Source organism: Mercenaria mercenaria, chromosome 4 (assembly GCF_021730395.1).
Source record: "Mercenaria mercenaria strain notata chromosome 4, MADL_Memer_1, whole genome shotgun sequence".
In the NCBI taxonomy this organism is placed as follows: Eukaryota; Metazoa; Mollusca; class Bivalvia; order Venerida; family Veneridae; genus Mercenaria; species Mercenaria mercenaria.
The window spans coordinates 91,375,595-91,402,422 of record NC_069364.1 but is presented as its reverse complement, the minus strand read 5'-3'; the positions used below and the strand labels follow the sequence as shown (position 1 = coordinate 91,402,422).

General features: G+C 34.0%; 1 protein-coding gene across 2 annotated transcripts in view; it reads right to left on the bottom strand.

Annotated features, from left to right (window-relative positions):
• Window positions 1-21,041: 21,041 nt before the first annotated feature.
• The window catches only part of LOC123552425 (uncharacterized), a 270,191-nt gene continuing 264,404 nt past the window's right edge, over window positions 21,042-26,828 (bottom strand). For both annotated transcript variants that reach the window (XM_053541939.1, XM_053541938.1), the window contains exons 2-5: window positions 25,600-25,792; window positions 24,532-24,732; window positions 24,008-24,313; window positions 21,042-23,682 (exon numbers count right to left, since the gene is read on the bottom strand). In XM_053541939.1, coding sequence (XP_053397914.1) covers window positions 23,390-23,682; window positions 24,008-24,313; window positions 24,532-24,732; window positions 25,600-25,780 — 981 coding nt within the window. In that variant the 5' untranslated portion in view covers window positions 25,781-25,792 and the 3' untranslated portion in view covers window positions 21,042-23,389. The remainder of the gene's footprint in view (window positions 23,683-24,007; window positions 24,314-24,531; window positions 24,733-25,599; window positions 25,793-26,828) is intronic.

The window sequence follows — 26,828 nt, the reverse complement described above, 5'->3', positions numbered from 1 at the left end:
CATTTGTCATGCGCAACACCAAGACCACAAGCTGAATGAACAAAGTTGTACTTTGAGTTCAAAGGTCAAACTGGGTTAAAATTTGAAAGGCCCGAATATCACTTATTTAACATAGACTCATTTGAGAAAACTTCTTGTTTGAAACTGCGAAATCTAGAGCTCGGATATTTAATATATAGCATCGTCTGGTAGTTCTCTACCAAGTTAATTTCAAATCATGGTTATGGAGTCAATCCTTGAACCACACTGGGGTTTACTTCTTTTCCATAGACTTAAATAGGAATGTTTTTAATATCTCCTCTCACCAAAAACTGTAATGCCCTGAGCTCAGATATTTAGCATGTAGCATTGTGTAGTGGTCCTCTGCTAAGTTTTTTCGAATCATTTCCATGGATTCAAAATTATTGCCGCTCTAGGTTTCATTTGTTTTACATAGATTTATGTAGGAAAAACGTTAAAAATCTTCTCGTCTAAAACATCAAACCATTGAACGTAAGAATATAGCATGTACCTTTGTGTTGTGCTCCGTTACAAAGTATGTTCAAATCATGTCTCTGGGGTTAAAATTTATCCTACTCGGCTGTCAACAGTTTTATCTAGACTTATATAAAAAGTTTATAAATCATGTATCTGAATCTGCCAACCCGGAGATTAGACATTTGGTATGCAGCATTGTCTGGTGTTCTTCTATCCAGTCGTTTTATTCAAATTATGGAGTCAACATTGGCGCCAGCCTTGGGTTCACATTTTTTACATAGACTTATATAAGACTTTTATGTCCACCCGGGATTGGTATATAGTAATTGCAGCGTCCTTTCATCCGTCCGTCCCTTCGTTTGTTCCAGTTTCATGTGCGGTCTATAACTTTGTCATCCATCAAGGGATTTTAATATTACTTAACACAAATTTCCCATAGTAAAAAATGTGTCAACTAGAGCATCCAGATCCCTAACTTAAAGGCCAAGGTCATACTCAGAGGTCAAAAGGTTTCTTTTCTGTCCAGACTATAACTCTGTCAACCATCAAGGGTTTTAATTTGACTAATAATGAGACGATATGTCAACTACCAGATCCTAATTCAAAGATCAAGGTCAAACTTGGAGGCTAAAGTTCAATTGGGCTTTTTTCCTGTGCGGTCCATAACATCTATCAATGTAATTTAGTATTTTTTTCACAAATGTTTCCCATAATGAGAAAAAGGTGTCACGGACAGCAACCAGTCCGTCCACTACCTTAAAGATCAAGGTCACATTCGGAGGTCAAAGGTCAACAGGTTTTTTCCCGTTCGGACCCAGACTTTGTCATCCATCAAGGGATTTTAATATTTTTGGGCACAAATGTTTCCCACAATGAGACGCTGTGTTATACACAAACACCTCCCTAACTCAGAGGTAAAGGTACCACTTGGAGGTCAAAGTTCAGTAGGGTTTACCTGTCCGGTCCATAACATATAGGTTATAAAAGCTTGACCAATCATTTACCCAGATATTACATAATTTTTATCAGTTACCACTTCTACTCAAAGAAACATTATGGGGGATGTATGGGAGGGGGTGGGGAGGAGGATGGGCGGTAGGTGGTGGGTGTTCATGCACGTCTTCAAATTAGTTTTTTTTTAAATCTTCTTATCTAAAACCGTAATGTCCTGATTTGTTTGTTTGTTTTGGGTTTAGCACCGTTTTTCAACAGTATTTCAGTTATGTAACGGCGGGCAGTGTTTCTGGATTGTGTACCAGTATAAACCTGTTCTCCGCAAGTAACTCTCAACTTCCCTACATGAATCAGAGGTGGAAGACGAGTGATTTCAAACACAACGTTTTTATAAGTCGTCACGGAGAATATAACTCTCGCCCAGGAATCGAAACCAAGACCCCGTGATCAGCGCTCTCCCTCTTGAGCTAAGCGGGCGGGCTCATGAGCTTAGTTATTTTGCATGTAGCAGTGTGTAGCGGTTCCCTATCAAGTTTTTTTCAAATTATGCCCCTTGGTTCAAAATTGGCCATTCTCTTAGGTCCAATTACATACACTTATACAGGACAAACGTTAGAAATCTTCATGTCTAAAACCTTAAATCGCCCAACATCCGTTGGAACTAGTGACCAATCTGTATGCTTAATTACTTTAGATCCTACAACATTTCTGCCAGCATAAAAATAGCATGATTACATGCGTCTCGAATGTGTGTATGGAGGTATGGAGAACGTTTCTAGTATGAATGCAATGATGAAAAGGGATAGTAATTGCTTAAAAAATGTAAGTAGGACACATTTACGTTTTACCTGTAAAATACTGGTAGATCGAGTATACGCCTGACATTATTACTCTTTCTAAACAAGATCCCCGTTTAATGAGGTTATTATTTTAAACAAGAGTGCCAGAATGTCACAATATACGCCCGTCACAGCAAATTTCTTTACACTAGCACCTGTATTTGCAAATGGAATTTTAATTTTGTGGTAGTAATTATTGTAATTCTTTTGTTTTTCTAAATCCACATAAAAACTCCTTACCAGGTAGATGTACCTTAAAATACACCTAAATTTTGAAAGTAACATCTTTGTTGTACCACAGAAAAGTGGTCTTGGTTTTTCCCTACCTACCTACAGTCAATTATAAAAAAAGTTACAATATAAGTTTTTTATAGTAACAACTAAGGGAAGTTATCTTAAAAAAAAAAATCCCCCCAAAAAATTGTAAGTCCACACAAAAATCCTTACCAGGTAGAGATAGGTCAAAATACACCTCAGAACTGGATGTAACATGCATGTTGTACTACAGAAAAGTGGTCTTGATTTTTTCCTACGATTAGTAATGAAAAAGCTACAATACAAGCTATTTATAGTAACAACAAAGGGAAGTAATTCTAAAGAAGGGACCTGCGCATGACACTTCGTCTCATGATTTGTACAATTGTGCCAAGTTACATCAAAATCCTTCCATGCATGAAGAAGAAATGCTTCGGACAAAGTCATTCTTGTATCTGACCTTTGGCCTCTAAATGTGACCTTGACCTTAGACCTAGGGACCTGGTTCTTACGCATTACACTCCGTCTCATGATGGTGAACATTTGTGCCAAGGTATATCAGAATCCCTCCATGCATGAAGAATGAAGAAGAAATGCTCTGGATAAAGTTTTCATTCTTGTATCCTTTGTCCTCTAAGTGTGACCTTGAACTTAAACCTAGGGACCTGGTTCTTGCGCATGACACTCCGTCTCATAATGGTGAACAAATGTGCCAAGTTTCATCAAAATTCCTCCATGCATGAAGAAGATATGCTCCGGACAAAGTCTGTGGACGCCGGCCGCCCACCCGCCCGCCAGGGGCGTTCCCATAATACGTCCCGTTTTTCAAACGGGCGTATAAAAATCACAAAAAAAAAACACTTTTCGTCACAAAACAATTTAAAGTAGAAGCTCTATCATTTTAATTTATAACTGCTTTATGATGAGAAAAATGTAGCAGGATCGGTTAGGCATGTGTTGTCGGCAACCTGCGGCATTCCTACCTAGCCTTAACATGAACATTCTCTTGACTTGCATTTAGAATTTAACTGAACTTCAATAAATAGGGTAGATATTTACCACACTGGATATCAGACTATCCTGACGCCCGCTGGATAAAAAATCCCGCTGAAAAATAACCCCGCTGTAAATGGGTAGGCAGAGTTTATCATTTTTTTGTATCGATACGAAGCCAATCCTTGCAATTCAACATGGCAGTTTTGTTAAGGAATGGACATGGCTAAAATTTTCAACTTTTAGGCTTAAAGCGATTGTTATATTTTAAAAAAATTCAAAAAGTTACAGCTGTCAAACCAAATGATTAAAGTTTTTACAGATTTGCGTAAAACTTTGGAATTTTGTTAGATTTTTCAGACTGGAGAAATTGTTAGGAAATCTCTAAGAAAACAATGACCGTTTTGAGGCCAAAAGTTGTAAATGCAAGACACATCTATTCCTTAACATAACTGTCAAGTTGAATTGCTAGGACTTCGGCTTCGTATCATTAGAAACAAGCAAATTCGATGAATCGATATCCTCCGCCGAATGGGTTTGTTTTGAGGAATGGCAAAGAAATATATTCAGCAAAAGTCAAGGACGTTACTAAGAAGAAATATTTTCATTACATTTGAACTTAAAAGAACAGAAGTCCTTAAGACAGCACAATCAAGAAAGAAATCTGGAATGATGGTGGGGTGGGGGGGGGATAACATCTTCACATGTTGATAAATATTCATGGAAGGTTTAAAAAATTTAAGAAAGGAATAAAAAAAAATTTGGCGGTGACCGGGTGCATGTGGGAGTGGGGGGGGGGGGGGGGGGTGGTATGATTGGGGTGGTGGGTGTGACTGGGTGGAGTAGCGAGGTGCTAAACGAGATTTTTAAACAATTAATGGGCAATAGCTCTGAAGTTACTATAGAGATCCTGACGAAATTGAGTGTGCACTTCCATATTGTGGTGATCTAAATTAAATTCAAGTTTCATAGTTCTATGTCAAATATGCCATAAGTTATTCAGCAGAAATTGCCATTATTATAGTACCCTATATAGTTAACACTAGAAACTACTAAGGACCATAACTCTGGTGTCACTTGGGCAATTTGACTGAAACTTGACAAGCCGCATTTCCCTATAGTGGTGATCATGTATTTGAAGTTTCATTTAAATATTCCCAACTACTTTCTAGATATGGTTCCGGACGGACGGACGGACGACGCCAGAACTATATCCCTCCGCCTTCGGCGGGGGGTAATAAATGAAAAACTCTACCTACCCATTTACAGCGGGGTTATTTTTCCAACAGGGTTTTTTTTTGTCCAGCGGGCGTCAGGATCGACGGTTATCCAGTGTGTTAACGATACTTTAGTGATGTCATGTGTTGTGTAATGACATAATTTATATTTAGCGTTGCAAAGCTATTTTTGGGGCAGGGTGAATTAGAGACGGGAAAATGAAACTCACTGCACTTTTTAGTGCAAAACAGCAAATTACATCCTCCAGACTCTACATCCTCTGAAAAATAAGTGCAGCTACACCAAAGCGCATGAACGTGGCCTATTTACGGCTATTTTTAGAATGTTATGTGTACCACGTGATATACACAACAAACACGTTGGAAGCTTCTGAAAAAACAATTCTCAGGGCGAAGATTCGCTCAAGTGATATAAATTAGCATTCAGTATTTGAACTGAAACGTTGGCTTGAATGCCGGGGATTATCTACCAGAGTGGAAATAAACCGGAAATTAATAGTAGAAAAGGTTTGTAAAGTATAAAGTCGCTTTTTCTGTATCGATACATCATCTATAATTTGTTTTTATACTGCAAACCACGTACTTAGTTTGCACAATGTTTTCATCTAATGAAAATAGAATTTATGTGTAGCCAGCATGTGAAATAACTAATTAACTTGTATGTAATTGTAACCCGATTGACCATTTTGAAGTTAATAGCTGTATTCAGTTATTATCCCCCGACGAAAGTCCTTCCGTCCGTCCGGAGCCATATCTAGGAAATGGTTGGGAATATTTATATAAAACTTCATATACCTGTTCAACACTATGAGTTCTTGCGGCCCGTCAAGTTTCAGTCAGATTGCCCTAGTAACACCAGAGTTATGGCCCTTAGAAGTTTCTAGTGTTAACTATATAGGGTACTATAAATATGGCAATTTCTGCATCATAACTTTTGATATTTTGACCTAGAACTATGAAACTTAAATAGAATTTAGATCACCATAAAGTGGTTGTGTACACACAATTTCGTTCGGATTTATATGTAAATTAAGAATTATCGCCCTTTAATTGTATAAAAATCCACATATTTGTACATAACAAACTTACCATTTGGTAGAATTTCATTAAATTTCTTTCATTCTTTTCCATGAACATTTATTGTAAACATGTGAAGTTGTGTACCCACACCTGGTCACCCCCTTACCTTGATCACACCCCTCCCAACCCCCCCCCCCCCCCCCCCCCGAAAAAAAAATCATTCCTTATTTTAGATTTTTTTCAAACAAACTTCATATACATGTTCACCACTATGAGGTTATGGGGCCCATCAAGTTTCAGTCAGATTGCCCAAGTAACACCAGAGTTATGGGCCTTAGAAGTTTCTAGGGTACTATAGATCTATAGATATGGCAATTTCTGCATCATAACTTTTGATATATTTGACCTTGAACTATGAAACTTAAACAGAATTTATAGCACTATAATGTGGTTGTGCACACACAATTTCGTACGGATTTCTTTTGTAACTTCAGAGTTATTGCCCTTTAATTGTCTAAAATCCCACATATTTGTACACAACAAACTTACCATTTGGCAGAATTTCATTAAATTTCTTTCATTCTTTTCTATGAACATTTATTATAAACATGTGAAGTTGAGCACCCACACCTGGTCACTCACTTGCCTTGGTCACACCCCTCCACCTCCCAACCCCCCCCCCCCCCCCCCCAAAAAAAAATAAATTTTTTTTTTCATTCCTTATTTAGATTTTTTTCAAACCTTCCATGAATATTTATCAACATGCAAGTTGTACCATTCCCCCACCTCGCTCCTCCACCCAGTCATGCCCACCACTGATCATGCATCCTCTGCCCACCCCCCACCCCCCCTCCCACCACTTCACCCATTTTTTAAAAAAATTTCCATCAATATTTATAATTCCCTCACCCGTTCCCCCGCAGACCCTAAAAAAATAAATATATACATATATATATTTCCATTCCTTTTTTTTTTAAATGTTCAAACCTTCAACATGTTAAGTTGTGACTGCACAAACCTTGCCCTCAGCCATGTTCAAGATATCTTACTTGATTGTGTTCTCTTAAGGACATCTGTTATTTTAAGTTCAAATGTACATGTTAAACAGCAACACCTGGTGCCAAACCACTCAAAGACAATATTTCGTTCCAGTTAAACTTCAAGCTCACATTTCAATTAACTGCATTTAATTTTAAAAGCTAAGCTTATTACAGTAAGCATATCCCATTCAAAATAAATTCTTTAGTCAAGATCAAAGTATCATACATTTATTATGTACTCTTTAATTAAACATTTGTTTTCTGTTAAATTGATTTTGACTAATGAAATTATTTGCTTCTTATTAACATCCTTACCTTTTTGCCGGATATATTTTTTTGCCATTCCTTACCACAAACCCTTTCGGCGGGGGATACCAATTCATCGAATTTGCTTGTTATTATTGTTCTTTTTGTCAAGATAGTAAGTAGTTTGTTTTAATAAAATAAAGAAATAGGATTAAAATATGAGTATAAAGGCCTATTTTATTATTATCATTGGAGCAGCCATTTGTTTACGACAGCGATAATACTGGTTTCTGTCTGCATTGCTCAATAATTAAATATTACCTTAAGTAATTTTTACTTACCTTATACTGCAGTTTGTTTCCAGATGTTCGATTTATCATTGAGACACCAAATTTCATTAAGTAAAAGGTGCTTAGATCGCACTTCATAGTATATTTATACGTATGTCCACACTGCTTTTCTTTCAATTAAATGCGTTTTGTTGTTTTTTTTGCCCTAAGATTTCAATGTGTTCTCCATGTGCTGCAGTTATTGATTGTACATGTATGTTTGATTTCCTTGTCAATTGTATGTATATATGTTATGCTCATCATAAGTTGAGGAATAAAAGTTATTTATTAAGTTACTTATTACCGCTCTTGTTACCTGTACATATATTTTTTATTTGATGTCAAGCAAAATTGAATCATTTGACCGAACATTTTATTGATGAAAAAAGGAGCAGTACTTAAATTAAGACGTACATTCTTATATCCATAATAATAAGTTTCAAATAATGTTACTGATTTCCTATGAAAAGTGTAACTAAATTAAGTACTTGTCAATTTTATCATTTCAGATGTTTTGAGTGTATACCGGTAATTATATAGATGTTGGAAAGACAGACATTGTCATTTCTTCTGACAAGGGAAGGTGGTACGAGCAGAAAGTACGAGACATTTAACAGACTTAGTGAGAAAGGAGCCGATTATGAAATTTCCAAGTCATGATACTCCAAAGCGCTTTTGTTATTGATTGATATATGAAAATATTATGGAATCGGCAACAGTGACTGATTCTGTAAAGTGATCTGACAGACTCAGTGAAAATGATGAGAACTTAAACAAGGAGTTCCATAAAGCTTCTTAAATACAAAAAAATGTACTACTTGCATAAATTTATTGTACTATGTAAAATAACTGCATTTAACAGCATTTTGTTTGTTTTATAAGCCAAGATAAAAAGCTAATTAATTTGAAATATAAAACAAGTACTAATACAGATGCTTAGACTCGGGATAAAAAGATGTAATAAATTTGCTGGAAGCTGCCATATTGGAACGCAGCTTGAACTTGTTGCATTGTCATAAGACCGGGCATAATTTGCAGTGCGGCGCTGTCGCAAGTTTCGCAAAGATCTTTTAAAAGATGAATTTCATTTTCGAGCAGATTCTTGATTTTCTTCACAGAAGTGCTTGTTTATTTAGCAAAGTTGGTCTGGCGCTATATCTGTTTTCTGATGATCGCATCCATTTTCTTTATAGAATGATTCGTAACAGCACATTAATAGAGGATATTACATGAGTGTCTTTTCATATTGAATTGATTAAACGAGTTGAATAATATAATAAAATGCGAGGCTCTGCCGAACATTTTATCAGTTTTATTCAACGAGTTTAATAAATTCAGTGTGGAAAGTCACAAATGTAATATTCTTTTTATCACATGTTAGCTTTTCCTGTCGAAACATCAAAAATTCTACTTTCTTTTACTATATAAACAGGTCGATTTGACCAACGTCTCCTATATTGTAAACGACGTTGACGTCAAAGCTTTATTACACTATAGACTATAGTGTATTATCATTTTTATTTAATGGCTTTATTACACTCCCGCGACGTCAAACATGTGATAAATTAATATCTTTTAAAAAAATAAATGTGAAAAAGAAAACAAAATCATTATAGTAAAATTATCGCATTTTTTCACCTGAGAACGAATGTCTTTGGGTACGAACGAAGAGTATTCAACGGCATGTACTCTCTGTTGCATGAAATATAATACTGGCATTGCAGGAAAAGAGTGATGGAATTCAAGTTTTTGAACCCTGAAAATTTCTTGGGAAGTCCGTGAAGTTGAATATTGGGGGAAATAATTTGTATGAACCATTTGCCGCTGAATATCTATGCTGCTGTAACATGTTAAGGGAGTTAGATACACATTGTCACTGGTCATATCGCACATCGTTGTCCTGTTAATAAACTACTTTCATCTTATTTAATCATAATCTAGCTATTTAATCATGGGGCTATTGTTTGACTACACAGATCCTGAAAAATAACCAGGAAAGACGTTGATATTTACAAATCGGCAAAATTGAATTAAAGCAAATTACAGGCATGTTTGGAAGTTGGAAGAACATGCAGTATCTACATAACACTCCTGTTCGAAATTAGCCGAGTACAAATGTTTTGCCGTGTGTCTACTCCCATTGTCTGAATGCACTTTAAATTCACACATCTTTTACAATTATACTGTTATTTTCTTTATTAATTACAGATAAGTAAATATTTGATACCCTGCATTCTAGATATTATATGGATTTAATGCTTTAGTTTTGATTTAATGTTGAGCTTTTAAACATAGTGAAAAGTGACAATTGAGTTGTGCTTAAACATGCTGTACATGTATATTTTAATTTTTTATACAAGACTTAAATCCTGTTTATATTGGAGGTGAATTATTACCGTATCTTGGAGTTGAATTATCACCATCATATCTTGGAGTTGAACATTTACAAACAGCTTACAGAATTGAATTTTGAGTAAAGTGATGCTGATAAATATGAGAGTTAAATTGTCACAATTTCATGTTTACACATTGACAATTTATATTATGCTGACATATTTTGGAGTTGATTTCTTGTAATAAAAATCTTAGGAGCCAATTTGCTGATACAAATTTTATATTCACTAATAAATTTGTAAAGCTTACAGTTGAATTAATTTTGGATGAAGGAATGTCTGAAAGATTAGTTGTTTAAAAAATAATATATCTCATCCACTGATTTGTTGTTGAATAAAATCATTGTTTGGAGTTCAGATGCGAAGGAATTATATCACGAGGGCGCAGCCCGAGTGATATAATAATACGCATCTGAACGACAAACAATGATTTTATTCAAGAGCAAATCACTAAATGAGATATATTATTTTGATTCTAACACATTACCAAGGATTTTAAAGTACATTCTTGACGACGTCCGTCAAATATTTGCCTGTTTTTTATTGGTTTCTTTTTCAACGCGCCGCTATGCCGTTTGACGCTTGACATAATAATTGTGACGTCAGAACAGTGATTTGTTGTAAAATAACACACAGCTTTCAGCCTTCTTTGTTTAATAGGAAAATGAATCAAGTTGTGTTAGAATAAAATTTTATGTTAAACACAGTCATAGTATCATATTCTAAGCTGAACCTACACTGATTTACCTTAGAATTGAATTACAAGGAAAAAAGTCCTTTTACTTGAATTTCTTATCTCTTTTTTGTCATCACTTGATCGGCTTCGGCGTTGCCAGGTTAAGTTTTATGTTCGGGTCAGCTTTTTTCCTAAACTATCAAAGCTATTGCGTTAAAGCTTGCAACACTTGTTCACCATCAATAGCTGACTCTGTACAGCAAGAACCATAACTCCATCCTGCTTTTTGCAAGAATTATGGCCCCTTTTGGACTTAGAAAATATCAGATTTCTTGGTTAGGTTTTGCGTTTAGGTCAACTTGTCTCCTTAACGGTCAAAGCTATTGCTTTAAAACTTTGAGCAGTTATTCGCCATTAAAAGCTGACTCTGCACAGCAAGTACCGTAACACTACATGACTTTTTTGCAAGAACTATGGCCCCTTTTGGACTTAGAAAATCATGGGTAGGACAATATTTCTATCATACAGAGACAAAAAAATCAGGTGAGTGTCTGCCCCTCAAGGCGGTGCTCTTGTTTACAAATTATACTTAGTTGAGACTTCTGTTTTTTACAGGTATTTAGTTCAGACTTGTACTGAAATAATTTGGAGTAAAGACGGTACTTTTGTCAACATTCTTGTTCACAAACGTTATTTTAGAGTTACAAATTATATTTAGTTGAGACTTCTGTTTTTTACAGATATTTAGTTCAGACTTGTACTGAAATAATTTGGAGTAAAAACGGTAGTTTTGTCAACATTCTTGTTCACAAACATTATTTTAGAGTTAAGTGCTACTGTCACATCCAGGAATTGAATTTTCACAGAAAGCTTAAAGCTGAGTAGACTATGATATATATTTTTTAATTTTTAGACGCCCGTTTGAAAAATGGGACGTATTATGGGAACGCCCCTGGCGGGCGGGCGGGCGACGTCCACGGACTTTGTCTGGAGCATATCTTCTTCATGCATGGAGGGATTTGATGAAACTTGGCACAATTGTTCACCACCACGAGACGGAGTGTCATGTACAAGAACCAGGTCCCTGTGTCTAAGGTCAAGGTCACATTTAGAGGTCAAAGGATACAAGAATGAAAAATTTGTCCGGATCATTTCTACTTCATGCATAGAGGGATTTTGATATAACTTGGCATAGATGTTCACCACCACGAGACGGAGTGTCATGCGCAAGAACCAGGTCCCTATGTCTAAAATCAAGGTCACACTTAGAGGCCAAAGGTCATATACAAGAACGACTTTGTCCGGAGCATTTCTTCTTCATGCATGAAGGGATTTTGATGTAACTTGGCACAATTGTACACCATCATAAAACGGAGTGTCATGCGCGGGTCCCTTTAGAATTACTTCCCTTTGTTGTTACTATAAATAGCTTATATTGTAACTTTTTCATTACTAGTCATAGGGAAAAATCGAGACTACTTTTCTGTAGTACAGCATGCATGTTACATCCAATTTTGGTGTGTATTTTGACCTATCTCTACATGGTAAGAATTTTTGTGTGGACTTATAATTTGTTTTTTGATATTTTTTAAGATTAACTTCCCTTAGTTGCTACTATAAATAACTTACATTGTAACTTTTTTATAATTGACCGTAGGGAAAAACCAAGACCACTTTACTGTGGTACAACATAGATGTTACTTTCAAATTTTAGATGTATTTTAAGGTATCTCTACCTGGCAAGGAGTTTTTTGTGGACTTAGAAAAACAAAAGAATTACAATAATTACAAAAAAAAATCATTGTAAACAACCACAAAATTAAAATTCCATTTGCAGATACAGGTGCTAGTGTAAAGAAATTTGCTGTGACGGGCGTATATTGTGACATTCTGGCATTCTTGTTAGAAATGTGAATGCAGCCAGTCTATATCATATGTCCATCAGTTCTCTGAGAAAATCTCAAAAATAGACTTGCATTTGTCAGTGAGGGTAGAAAAATATATGTTCCTTTATATCCATAAATATGATTTAAATACTAAAGTATTTATGTAATGTGGTATATCATTACTAGTATTGACAATAGATCATGTTTTTTGTATGTGCTCTTTAATTATGTTATGCTAATGGTATGCTAATGCTGTTTGCTCAGTATATTCCCTAGAAAATACTGTTCTATGCATCAGTTTAGTTCCAATAAACAATTTGTATTTGTACAAAATAGAGAAAAATTACAAAAGTTGAAATTTTGTGACAAATTATTTATTATCAGTCTAGTGTCTAGCCTAACAGTTGAGTTACGCTGACATACTTGGGGCTTGGATTGCAATGATTATTTTTATTTTAAACATAGATATAATATCTTTTAAGTTGTGTTGACATGTTTTGGAAGAAAATTGTATGGAAAAACTTACAAACCTAACCCAAACCTGATATATTGGATTTGATTTTTGAAGCAAGGAAAAACATTGATAAAAATATTCTTTTTCAAAGTTGAAGTGGTTACTGTTAAATTTTGGAGTTGAATTTCCACAAGAAGCTTACAGTTGTGTTATGCTTGAATATTGTTATGCCTACATACCTGGGACTTGAATTTAAGTGCATGTATTTCATTAGGGTCTAGACCTACTTTATATTTAAGGTACTTCCGCCATCTTGAATTTGGAGTGACCTTCATTTGAGGTGTGAACATATAGTGAACAAAAGCTTTCAAATGCAGCTGTTCCAGAGTACAAAAACAGCTCAGTTTGCAAGACCTGAACTAAAAGTAGCTGTATAAAAAGTAAAACTAAAATTTGGAAATAAACTAAGAAGATATTTTACCTGTATTTTTCCAAATGTTTGGTTAGATTTATAAATCCTTTCAAAATACTTTATTAAAAATTCACGAATGGCAAAAGTTAGTTCAAAGTTTCAATTAGTGCATAGGAGAATTGTCTTACTGAATAGAACTAAACTTAGTACAAAATCTGTTCAAATCTGACCACCTCATGTATTAAAACGAAAATAAATCTGTACATATTGCTATTTTCAGCATACATAAAAGTAGTGCAATGTGCGGACAATGGTTTTTCTACGTATGGTGTACCAAACTGACTAAAATTGTAAGACAAGTCTCAGACTTAATGTGAACAAGATTTGGCAACGATCCAAAATTCTTTTCAAGGATTGTGCAAGTATAAGAAAGGTTTAATTTATTATAGTGAAGTTTATGTACTTACGCGCTGCTTATCTCACGGAAAATTTGGTGGAAATGGAATTTTCGGCACTTCCTGTGGTAACTACCGAAATTACTTAACGTAACTTTCTCACACATACGTGATTGTATATTTTTAAATTATAAAAACAATCGAAATACTTGTTTATCACGATATATGCAAATATTTTAAGACAATCTTGAAACATTGGGCCACAGTATTTCCGCTTACTGGTCCAGGACAAGTTCGATGTGTATAGTGATTCCTTATTAGATGCTTCATGCGTCATAAACTAACCAATTTTGATCTATCGACTTTTTATACAATTTGAGAATTTATGCAGCATGTTTTTAAAAACACAGTGAGAATAAACCGCAGAAAAAATGTACAGCCAAATATGTTAGGAGGTAATACAATTTGTATACAATTGTAGATAACTACGAATCATTTTACAAAATGCAATCAGTTGAACTTCTGACGCGAAAACCTGATGATTGAAATAAGCAATATCTCAAAAGTAACTTTTCTGTATCTTGGTTCTTCGTTAAACAATGATATTTTTTCACACTTTCATAGATTTAAACTGATAATAAATGTGTATTGAAATTCCGGCATAGAAATGGACACTGACTTTACATTAGTGATTACTGCGGTGTTGATAGTGGAAGCAGCGGTCCAGTACTAAGACTGTCTACGAAACCAAGGATAACGAGTTCTTTATCTGAAAATTACGAACATTGGGATCTGTGTTCAGTATACACCTGAAAATAATAGACTTGCTATTTGCCGACTGCACACTTGTTTTCTATCGTCGTAAATATAAAGTAGACTAGTAAATATTCGTACACATGCATAATCTCATAAACACTTCTTTAATGTATGTTCTCTGAAATTAACAAATAACTGGCTCAACTGAGACACCATACTTTAAATTAAATTCTGTTTATTCACCACGAGGGTTCAAAATGCACGGGAGTCTCGTGATAGTACATGCCTTCAATTTCACATGGTTGAAGTGTAAACAAATAGTTAAATTTGCTTCGTTTTATTTCTCACGGAAAAGATCGGACGGTTTTTTATATTGGAATAATTATAGAACATATATGCATTTAAAGTTGAAAGTCGATTGTTTTCTACAGGACGTAAAACTGAAACAAGTAAGCACTTTTACTTTTTCAGCAATGTTCCTCAGGTGAACTTTGATATTGTTTACGAAGAGAAATCAGTTTTGTGTCATCTTGAAATGCGGTGTTCGGCTGAAACGTATAGATCCCGGAAAAGTTCTAAAATGGTTTATTTTGGGGATTTTTGTTTCATTTATAAATTCAACACAATGTGCAATATTTCTAGCTTTTGAAAATGATTGAAATTGAACTCTATTTTAGAAAAAGTTCCAATCTTTCATTAATATTTTGCCAGCGGATGCTTACACATTTTAAGTGAAGTAGCTTTCTTGTCCAAGAGAGGCGTGTAAAGCGAAAAACTATCATTACACATTGGGTTTATTCTTTAAATGTGAAGGATCGGTAACAGATTAAGGAGATCGGACAGTAAAAAGCTATACTAAATGGATATATCTAACCATGAATAAGGAGACATACATATTTCAGTAAGGAAATCTGAGGTAAAAGAACAATCATATATTTTATTTCTTGAAATAAACATGGCGGCGAAATGTTTTAGAAAAACTGTGCACGTGTTTTGCGCATTCGAATGTTTAACGACATTTTCTTGAAAAAGTAACGCTTGTATGCACTATTTTAGTATTTCTTTGATTTGAAAATAAATATTTTATAGCAATTTAGGTTGCATACGATACCAAAATTTTGCACCAAAAATGTTCACTCATTTTCTTCCAAAGCACTGTGGAGATAGGGTTCAGCCTAGCTCTCATGCTCGCAAGTTTACCTACAGATATATCTTTTCAACTTTTATCATATATATTTTGTGTCTTTGCATTTCGAAAGCTGTTTCGAGGATTCTGATTTTTCACATAATTTTCTAATTTCAATTTGCGGAAGTACCTTAAAATACGTATAAACTGTTGCAATGGTGTTTTCATTATTTAGTACAGCCAACTTTTACGAAACTGCTGAATGTCTTCCAACAGTGGCAATGGGTGGACAATGTGTCCCAAGTTGCCTTATATTTCTGATTACTGTGAATGACAAAAAACCTGTTCTGATACTCAAACTGAAGATATAAATGACATCCTGTTTGCTGGCAGCCACCTTTATTGTGCAATGTCCTAAATAAATCCAACTTTAGAATTGACAGATCCGGTCAGTTTGCCAGAACATATTTCACACAAAGGTACAGAGTGTTTATTAGGCACAAAGAATTATTCTCTGGGTTTTTAAATAAAAATCTGCTTGCAGATGGGCAGACACATCATATCAGCTCGACTGAACGAAGTATGGAGAGCTTTTCTACTCGACCTGGCGTCGGCTTCCTTCCGTATCGGCACCTTGGTTAATTTTTAATGCACTTTCTCTTTATTTCTGTAATTACTAGATGGATTTGTTTCAAACTTAAAATAGTTACTCCTCATCATCACCAACATCATATGGCACAAGGGCCATAACTTTCAGACCAATATTACATGAATTATCCCCCTTTTACTAAGAATTTCAGGTTAAAGTTTTGATGCATTTTCGCTCTATCTCAATTGTTACTATATGGATTTAGTTCAAACTTAAAACAGTTGTACCACATCATCTCCCACATCATATGACAAATGTCTATAACTCTAGCAGCAATTTTTCATGAATTATGCCTTATTTTAGTTAGAATGTAAGGATAATTTTGTTGCATTTACACTATAACTCTGTTATTAAAGAGAGGATTTGATTCAAACTTAATGGTGCTAAAGTTATGTTCCTTGTGTCATATGATTGGAGTGATAATGCTGAATAACTGTTCATGAATTATCTTCCCTTTTTACTTAGAATTTCAGGTTAAAGTTTTGGTGCAATTTTCACTCTCAGTTATAACGAAATGGATTTGATTCAGACTTAAAGTAGTTGTTCCGCATCATCACTCAAATCATATGACACAAAGTACATCAGTCTTGCACCAATATTTCATGAATTATGCCCCTTTTTTACTTACAATTATACGTATCTAATGTTTTGAAACACTTTATCTCTCTTAATACTTAATTCATTTGACACATTCTCAAGCTATTGTCTAATATCTTCATCCACATTGGAGTCATTAAACACTCCAGTGACAGCTCCAGCTTCCTCAGATGTGCCCAGTTTCACTATGCAGCATCGAAATAGTCGAGCGCGCTGTCTCCTGTTACAGCTCTTGTTAAAAGCATGTGCTGTTTAAACGATTTCATTATAATAACAGTTAATAGTGTTTCAGTAGGTGTTAGGTGATAGTGTCGAATTCTACATATCTGATAGCCATTCTCGTGATATTCGAGGCATGAGCTGTCCTGGTGGAAAGTGTGTTCTAGATGTTGTTCCTACTCTATTCAAATTGTGCACATTCTTTTGAAGCTTGACATTGTCTTTAGGGCTATATTCTGATGATATACAGTTTGACTTGCATTCATTTATATTTACAAAAAGGTTAAGATGTACTGAATTTTAAGTACAAATTCTTCGTGATAGAGAGGGATTCCTGGTTAACGAAATAAGAAAGCGTAAGAAAACCCTAGCAGAACCGTCAATAAGTCAGTTGAAAAAGCGAAAAATTCATGACTTGACAAAAGGGAAGTCCTTGAGAAATTTTGTTGATGCTCTGTTTTAAGTTAGCTTTCTTAACGGTCACTGCAAGTGCATTCTGCTATGTTATAAATACAGCTGAAATGCCCCGCCCCATCAGTAATATCAGTGCTTTGATTGTGATATGGCGACAGGCGAGTTTTTTTCTCGCAAAGCCGTAGAAGTGCTGCTGTTGTGTCGTAAGGTCGTTTTCAAATTATGGATTTTGAAGAAAATACTGTTGCTAAGATATTGTTTCATATGAATAATTGAATTATCTACCTAAAAATCTTCAAAACACTGTCTCAGATTGACAGGACCATTTTTTGTATGATGGATTTCTGTGGAATTTCAGACTTAGAAAAAAAAAGGATGTATTGAAATAGACATTAGTTTATAGGATTTTAGGATTATAGGTATTATTTTTACAAGAACTTTTGATAACGCATAATGACAGAATTCTCTCCTTCAAAGTGAGTTCTTTTTCTAATTGTTATTTTCACATATTCTCCTGGTTTTTTTGTATTCAAAAGCCTCTTTTCGAAAAGAAAAGTAAGTTTTATAATGAAAAATATCCCCGATGACTGCTTGTGACAAAACATAACATGAAATTTCCCAGAAATCTCCAAAATAAAGAGTGGCGACCAGAAATGAATAACAGCGTGTTGCCGTAGAGAAAATAAAATTCAGCCATAAGAGAAAACCAGACGACTGATGCATAATTCTTGAAATTCTCGAGGGTGATTTTTAAAAATCATGTTTACTGCAGTAATGTCCTTTGACCCCGTTTCAAGTTGATGTCCAAAATGAAAACGGGCAGACTTTTTCCATTAAGAACATCTTTCTCATTTTACGCTTTGCCCGCGTTTCTCTTCAAACAACACTCTCTACTGTCGTTTACAGTTTCAATGAAAAACTTATTAGCCAATCAATAAGCGCGGTGTTTTAATTTTTGCGTTGATTTCTGATATAAGATAACTGTTTAAATTCAGGACAAAATAAAGTTCAACATACTTTCCAGCGGACGCAGTGGTTTTGTAATTAAACTGTCTGACTACGAACCCAGGAGTCGCGAGTGCGAGCCCCCGTTCCTCCAATTAAAATTAATAACATTGGAATAAGAATCCCGTGTATGGGTGCTTTATAACTGGCACACTTAGAAACCAAGGAGGCTTTTGGAATAGGGACGTCTTTTGTATCTTGCTGTATCCTCCAGTTAAAAATACGAAAAAAGCATCGTTTCAACACGTTTCTAAACCCACAAATATTTCTTGAAAAGGACTGCATAGAGGGGCCACACTTTCGGACAGTTCAGTGCCTTTAAAAACGCACCATTTTCACTATTACGTATCTTCGTTTTGACAGCATTTGTAATAATGTCCCAGTGCTGAAATTTCACATAACTAGGTTAAACGTAGTTTCAGCAATTGTTTATTTTTACAAGTGACATTCATTTTTAAAAGAGGACAACTTTTTGAGAATAGTTTTGTGTTTTGATGATATACTCCTGAACCTTAAACGAGACTGGATCTTAATAATAACAAGCGGAATGGCGTTATTGTACACTGAACCGCTTTAAAAACGCAACACTTCTATAGCTCTAAGTAACTACTGTTTTTGGCTTAGGTTTTAATTCAACCTTTCGAAAAACGTTGCATTATATGGAGTTAACACTTGATAGAAATATCATCACGAAGAAATGCTTATTCGCAGAACTGTATGCTTCATAAGACAGACAATCCAAAAATGAATGTCACAAAATGAAATAAAATTTGAAATAAAATTTGTGCTTATTAACTTTAAGTTTCAGGTATAAACAATAGAGTTATCCTTAAGCCTGTTTCTTTATCAGTTTCGAAAATGAACCTTATGTTTCAAATACTTTCATATTACATCGAATTTATCGCAGACCGGAAATCGTTATACAAACCTTAAATCATTTACTCTGTTTTCACGCGTTTATCTTCAACATTAGAAAAGTATAAGCAACAGATATATGTTTATATTGGTATCAAAAGTATTGCTTCAAATATTCACAATAAGTTTTAACTAAACGCCAAAAAGTGTTGAGTTTTAAAAGCGGCTCAGTATAGAATAATACATATAGCATCGTTTCAACCTAATACAATTTTATGAAGAATTATTTTCAGTAAAGGCCTTTATTTTAAAACAGGACCAAGTATGCCTTGACGCCGAAAAGACTGATGATTCCTAGAACATTAGTCCCGGATTCGTTCTGTAATTTCAAGCAGGACGATAATTCTAAGGACAAGGATATTGTGTGGTGCATGTCTTGGCAAAAAAGAAGAAGGTTTTTTAAATAGGTATTAGGCGATAATTACCACTTTGTGATATATTTTGGAGACACATTTTCTAATGTTGAATTTTATGAATAGTGCAAGTTAATAAGACAGAACGTGTTTAGAAAAATACTTGAAATGGTTCGCAAGTCTAAAAATATTCTTACTTTTGTTTTGATTATAGTATCAATCGAAACTCTGACAATGTTTTTAAAATCTTTGATCAATTTTCTTAGTAGGCTGATCTTGTCATAAGTATATATATTAAATTCGGAAAAACGGTTATGATAGGATAGTAATGTTCTCAGGAATGAATTACATTCCTTCCATTAACTTTAAATATGCTCATCAGCAATATCAAATTTGTTTTATCATGCTCAGTAGAAATATAGTCATGTTTTCTTCATGGCATGTTTTGCTCATTTTAAAAATGAAATCTTTTATGGTGCATTTACTTTCTCGACGGAACAGTTAGACAGAAAAATAAATAAAATTCCAAGTACACGACAGCTTTATTATACATCTAATTTTATGCGAAACTTTTCTTTGCAAAGGAATCATCTGACGTGTAAAACTTTCATTTGGTGTCTAAGAAAATAAGAAATACAGCTGGGTAACTGGCGCTTTATGCATTTGACATTGTTCAAAAACTTACTGTAGGGTTCACTGGTAGAAGGCTCGAAGTGAAAATAGTCAAAATACCACCTTTCCCATTCTACTTAATTAGGTGGGTTTATTTCGGCAAAGAAAAATTTCTAACATGATCATAATAGCAATATAAGATTAAACAATAAAAGTTATTACATAAAATAATATGTCATCACCTTGAATAAGGGACAAAATAGTTATATGCGTAAAGAGACCTACATTAATTGGTGACCGAAATAAGGTACCCCGAAATAACCTATCAGCATACATATAATATGAAAATAAGTAGGCTTACCAAAGACATTAGACAGAATATTAAATAAAGGACTTGCATTTTCTGTTGTTGTGCTTCTTCTATCTTAAATTCAAACAAGTCTTTGAAACTTACTAAGTACATATTTCAAATGCTGGTTATGCATTGAGAATTTATATACTATGCTGAAGTTTATTAAATGTTTTGTAAAATGCCAGATTTCGTTTAATTATGGAGGAACCCGTTGAATTACCTGTGCACCATAAATCGTTGATAGTTCTGCCGGTGCGTTGTTCGATGATATAAATTTATTGTTTTTGCATAGCGTGTGCTCCTTAAATAGTTTAAATAATGAGATGTTAAGACATCACTAACATTCATCTATGCGGCATTGAAATATCACAGAACAGAACAGAACATACATTTTATTTTGACCTGAACATAGTACATCATCATAAGACAAGACAAGACAAGACAAGACAATTTTATTGCAAATCATTTAGGCTTAAAAGCCCATCATGACATAAATATTACATAATACAAGACATACAGCAAACAGTGGTGCACATCACGATATAAAAGTTACTATAAAGAGTTATATAACATGAAGTCGAGCGACAGAAAAGACAAAGTCACAACCATAAAACACACAAACAAACAAAACATAGATCTATTCAAATCACTAAACAGAAGCATAATTAATGCTTAGATAAGTAGCTTCAAAACAGAAGCAATCAACCAAATAGACACTATATATATGGACGGTTTAACAATACATTTAAATACAACATATATAGAACAATCAGTTCAATCACAGCCTTGTCGAAACGAAATACAAGACCTGAAAAAACACGCACATTTAACTACAACCATAACATAAAACATAATAACATAGAGTATTACAAAGTAGACTGTCTAAGTTTAAATGCATTAAATATAAATATTCCTAAATTTTGTATTATTTTCTTATTTTCGGAGTTCAAAAATTCTATAAATTTAAACATATTTGGTCTAATCCAGTATTTTCTTGGTATATATTGTTTTCTTAAATCATTATACAAATCACATTCTATTATAAAATGGTATTCATCTTCTAATTTTTGACAAATGATACATTTCCTTTCATCTAATGGTGTACTAACTGGTCTTACCCATCTTCCAGCTTCTACTTGTAATTTATGAGAAGATACCCTTAAACGTGTAACAGATATACAAAATTTATTTACATTAAAATATTCAAGATACGACTGAAATCTAAAAATTGAAATTCTTTTATACAATAAAGCTCTAGAAGAATTATTTATTCTTGAATTCCAATTTTGTATCAATTGATCATTTAATCTTTGTTTAACCATATATAAAAACATATCAACATTACCTACGCCTTGATATATCCAAGCATCTACAAAACCCAGCGAACAAAGAAAATCTTTAAGTAAAGAGCACCAGTTACGTCTACCATGATTTTCAAAGTCGTTTTTTAACAATGTGTATGTAATAAAATCATAAAAGTTTCAACTCTTTTATTCAATCTTCTAGTAAAAAGTTTAGATACTGTAAATCCGGTATTATTCGCGGTGTTTTAATTTTCGCTATTTTTCGCGAATCGGTTGCATCGCGAATTCATTAATCCGCGTAAATTTCCTTTCATAACATACAGACATATCCAGAATACGGTCAGGTTCAGCAATTAATACTAGCCGCCTGTACACGTTGTTTATTGAATGAACTTTATTTCAATATGTTATGAATAAGTACAAAAATGTATACTGAAAAATCCTGGAAACTACATTTCATGTCAAAAATATACTGCTTAAAAGACAGAATTAACACTAAGGTCTAGAATTTGGATTTACAAGCAGCTGACAGGGACATATATAACATGATAACTTTGGGTCTTTTTTGAACGTGTTACGGAGAGCATCTCCCTTATGCACTTTGTATGTGTCAAACAAGCAGAGCGCGTGTTGCCTGAGAAGATGATCCATATCATCCTTTATCTTCTCCACAAACCTGATATTTTTACACATTTTGTTTAGATAACAATAGGGATTAGATGACAATTTATCACACCATTGTTATATTTTTTTATGAAATGACAGTAATAAACTTTGAACATTTTATCAGCTATTATATGTAAAAAGAATAATTGCTCGTATATTGAATAAAGGATAAAAGGCACTTTTCTATCAATTTCAGTCGAACAAAAGCAATTTGTATGAATAATTTAAAAGTAACCGATTTCTATCACGAAATAACCGTTACGGACCATGCATATAACGAGTCTTTGGTGTGCATAAATTCGGTACGGTACGGAAGAAAGGGCATTAATGTAATCAAGATTTCCGGAATTGGAATTTCGCTAATTAAGACAAGAACTTTCGCGAATTTAAATTTCTGACCCTCCCGTCGCGAATTCATAAATCCACGAAATAATTCAGGGTACGGGAATTCGCGAAATAAATATTCACGCGAATATAAAGCGATTTACAGTAAACAGCTTACTAAGGTTATCCCCCTATAATTACCTGCAAGTTTGGGATCACCTATTTTAAATACCGGCAGAGATATGCTCTGCGAAACAATTTTCTAAAAGTCGGTACATTATTTTCCAAGCAGCCACTTATTACTCATTTATGGATTACGTTATATTACAAGGTGACAAGTATGTAGCTGAAAATGTACATTTTATTGCTAAGAAAACAAATTTAAAGTAAATATTTTTGTTATTACTGTTGTGACAGTCATTAATATTCATTGACCACATTTACTACAACACAATCAGTTTGTTAAGAACACTTCTGTAAACTGACTACGTTATTGAGTCAAGGTATCATCGTTATTTCTCTTTGGAACTAACTTCGAAGATGCATGTGCATTTCCGAATGTCTTTCTCCTTTTTAATGTCGGTCTTACTCTCTTTAATAACGCACGTTCTTTGATAGGCGTAGCATAGCTCCTCTTTTTGACTTTCTTTCCGTTGGGAACTACTTTGATGTTGTTTCTTTTTATCTTAAGGATTTCATTCTCTAACTCCTTCATCTGATAGGTTTTCTGTTGAAGTTCCAGCTGCAGCTGATGTATTATGTTCCCACTGTGTAGTGTTTCGTCTATAAAAAGAAAACAAAATGTATCGTCTCAGAACGATAACGCATGCTGATTAACATAAAGACACTGGAATAAAGGGGACTAACGATATTTTCATGATATTTTCATTTCTGTGTTTGGTTTGGCAAATACCCTTTTCTAATTAGTTGAAACATTTATGTATATTTCAGTCATGTATGTCAATGTGACCACTATATGAGAAGTGTATTTTGTGTACTTTCTTTTAATTGAAACAGCGAAGTGATAACTATCATATCACTCAACAGAATATAATAAGATGTGGGTAATAAAGATTCAGTAAGACAAAAATATGTTTGTTTTATATACCGTCAGTTTCTACATTGAACGTAGAGCCAGGCGGCAATATTATTTTGTCAATTCCTAAACGACCCAATGGTCCCAAGATATTTCTTGATCTTGGGTTTTCAAGAATTTGTCGAAGGACTTCAATGAAAAATTCTGGAAGCATCAATGTTAGATACACGCTGTTTCCTTCTTCTATGCCTGCCACCATTATATCTTCCATCGGGATGAAAAGTGCCTCTGAAATTGTATTGCGTATTGAATACAGGTGGTCTTCTGTCACACATCTTCCGCTTTTGACATGAATGCGAACGTAGTCATGGCCTTCCACTAAAATAATGAAAATCTACTTTTGAGTTTACATAATAACATGCAAATACTACGTCAATGAGTTCAATATAACCTTATTGCAAAATTACTTAGATAGATATGACTAATATTTATTTTTCTGTATCCCCTTTTGGGAACGCAGACTTTTATACCGAGGTTTTGTTGTCAACAAGGACAGATTGGCCAATGCTTATTACAATGGTTAAAGCAAAACATACGGAGTGTTGTAGTTTTGTAGAAATGTAAAATCCTGTGTCTACTTTTCGCCGCATACTCGACAGTCTTGGCAAAGAGGTCTTGATGGTCAAGCACACGTAAAATGATTTGGAGGTAAACCAAATTGTCTGCAGAAATATATCGTTTAATCATTAGTATATCAAATGCTTCTTCCCATGATCTGACGGCTTCATCTATGATTCCTGAAGTAGGAATATATAAATTTAAAAATATGAACAAAAAGACATTTCAATTTAAGAGTGATTAGATTCTGTTAGTATATACACACTTTAATTGCGCAGTATTAAAGTATACATATTCAAAATGCATAACAATGTAACTCTTTAAAGATGTAAACAAAGCAAGGTTGGTTCATATTACTCCTTACTCTGTGAATTACTGTCATACACGTCTTTAAACATAAAATGATTGTTAGAAGAATATGTGCATTAACAGAAATGACTTGTATGCGTGAGTTTTTGTGTTGAATGATTTCTTTGGTTTGTGCATTGATTGTTCTATGTGGCCTTAATGTGTTCCTGTTTGAACAATGTGACACGCAGATTAATACTGCTTTGGAAATGATTTATAGTTCCGTTGTTTCCCAAATTAAAATCAGATGGATTTTCTTCAGCTGGGTTACTGTGCGTTTTATTCAACCTGGTGGGGCGGAGCTAACCTCTGACTTATGCAAATAATGGTAATCTCAAAAAAGACCAAAATAAGTAGAGCAATACAATTGTTTAATTCCGTAATATTTCGGTAACCAACGACTAAACTTCAACGCTACATTGGTTACAATGTAAGGTAGATGGCCACTGAATAAGAAATCAGTGTAGCATGATGCCGAATATACTACATATCCTGCACAATAATGCAGTGGACCGTCGCGAAACCCCGCCCGCCAGGTCGATTCAAACGCACAATAGCAAGAATCACTTACTGAGAAAACAAAATTAAACGTTTATAAATATTTATTTATTAATTATTACAATATCTTTATAACATGCCCATGATTATGGCCCTTGACGACAGGTTCAAGTAGCCTATTTATTTCCCAAATCGTTTACCTTTAAAACGCAATTTTATTTTATCAATATCATTTGCATCCAAGTTCTGAAGTATGTGTGCAATGAGATTGTTGAAAGCCCAATCACTTGGTGGCTCCATGAATTGACTGCTGGCTTGACCGTTGCCATCGTTTGTTTCCGTCATGTCATGACTGTCATCACTAGGTATGAATTCAGCCATGCTTCTGTCGTGCTAAATGATAAACATTTATGAATTCTGTCATACTGAAGTTTAACAAAATGCTGATTTTGTTTGTAACAATATATGGTATCGATTATAAACAAGGGGCATGACTCCAAGCTGTTGTTGTTTGTTGCGAGGTTAATTTTCAGAAAATACATTTTTGAATAAAAAGAAAGCGACAAGTATTATATATAGAGTAGTTAAATATTCAGCGTTAACAAGGCAGTAAAATACAGTAAGAACCTAGCATTTAGGTATACTTATAGACTGAAATAGAAATGATTTATGAAATTTGGTACATGCTTATATATTTCTATGTGTGCTTATGCTATGGTATGATCTGGGGCGTTTTAATAGAAACGCTTAATGATATACAGGATAAGCTTTACACCAATCACGTTATGCAAAGAATATCAGAGGAAAGTATCATGTCCAGTGAAATCTTGAAAGAAATATATTTCAAAAATGAAAAAAAAAAAAAACTACAAACAATTTAGTATATAACTACTTTAGTGCAAAACGTAAAAGATGGACATGAAACACACTCAAAAAATTGAAAATCCAATATGTTTGAAAAATCCAAGATGGCTTCCATATAAATGGCGACCTTTTTATTACTATTATAAATTTAAATCAACTTTTGAATAAAGTCAAACAAAATATTTCACATCCAACAAAAGGGATTAAGTTGTCTTCCCCTGAAAAACGAAGAACGAGAATGCATTTTTCACTGCGGGGAATCACATGATCAAAATAATCTCTAAACCGAAATAAAAATATGAATAATATGGGATAATATTGAAGAATCTTTTGCTGTAAATTTAAAATATAGCCTATCATATGCTAACATACATGTATCCTAAAACTACATAGATTTCAATCACAATAATCTTTTGATTATCTGGAACACTTCAAGAAACTGATATTTATTATTTTCCTTAGTGTTTGTAATTACAGGATATCTATCATTATTGTAAACTACATGATAATTTAACAATTTTCATTAGTCATATGATAGGCTATGTTTAAAGTTCATATCTTATCA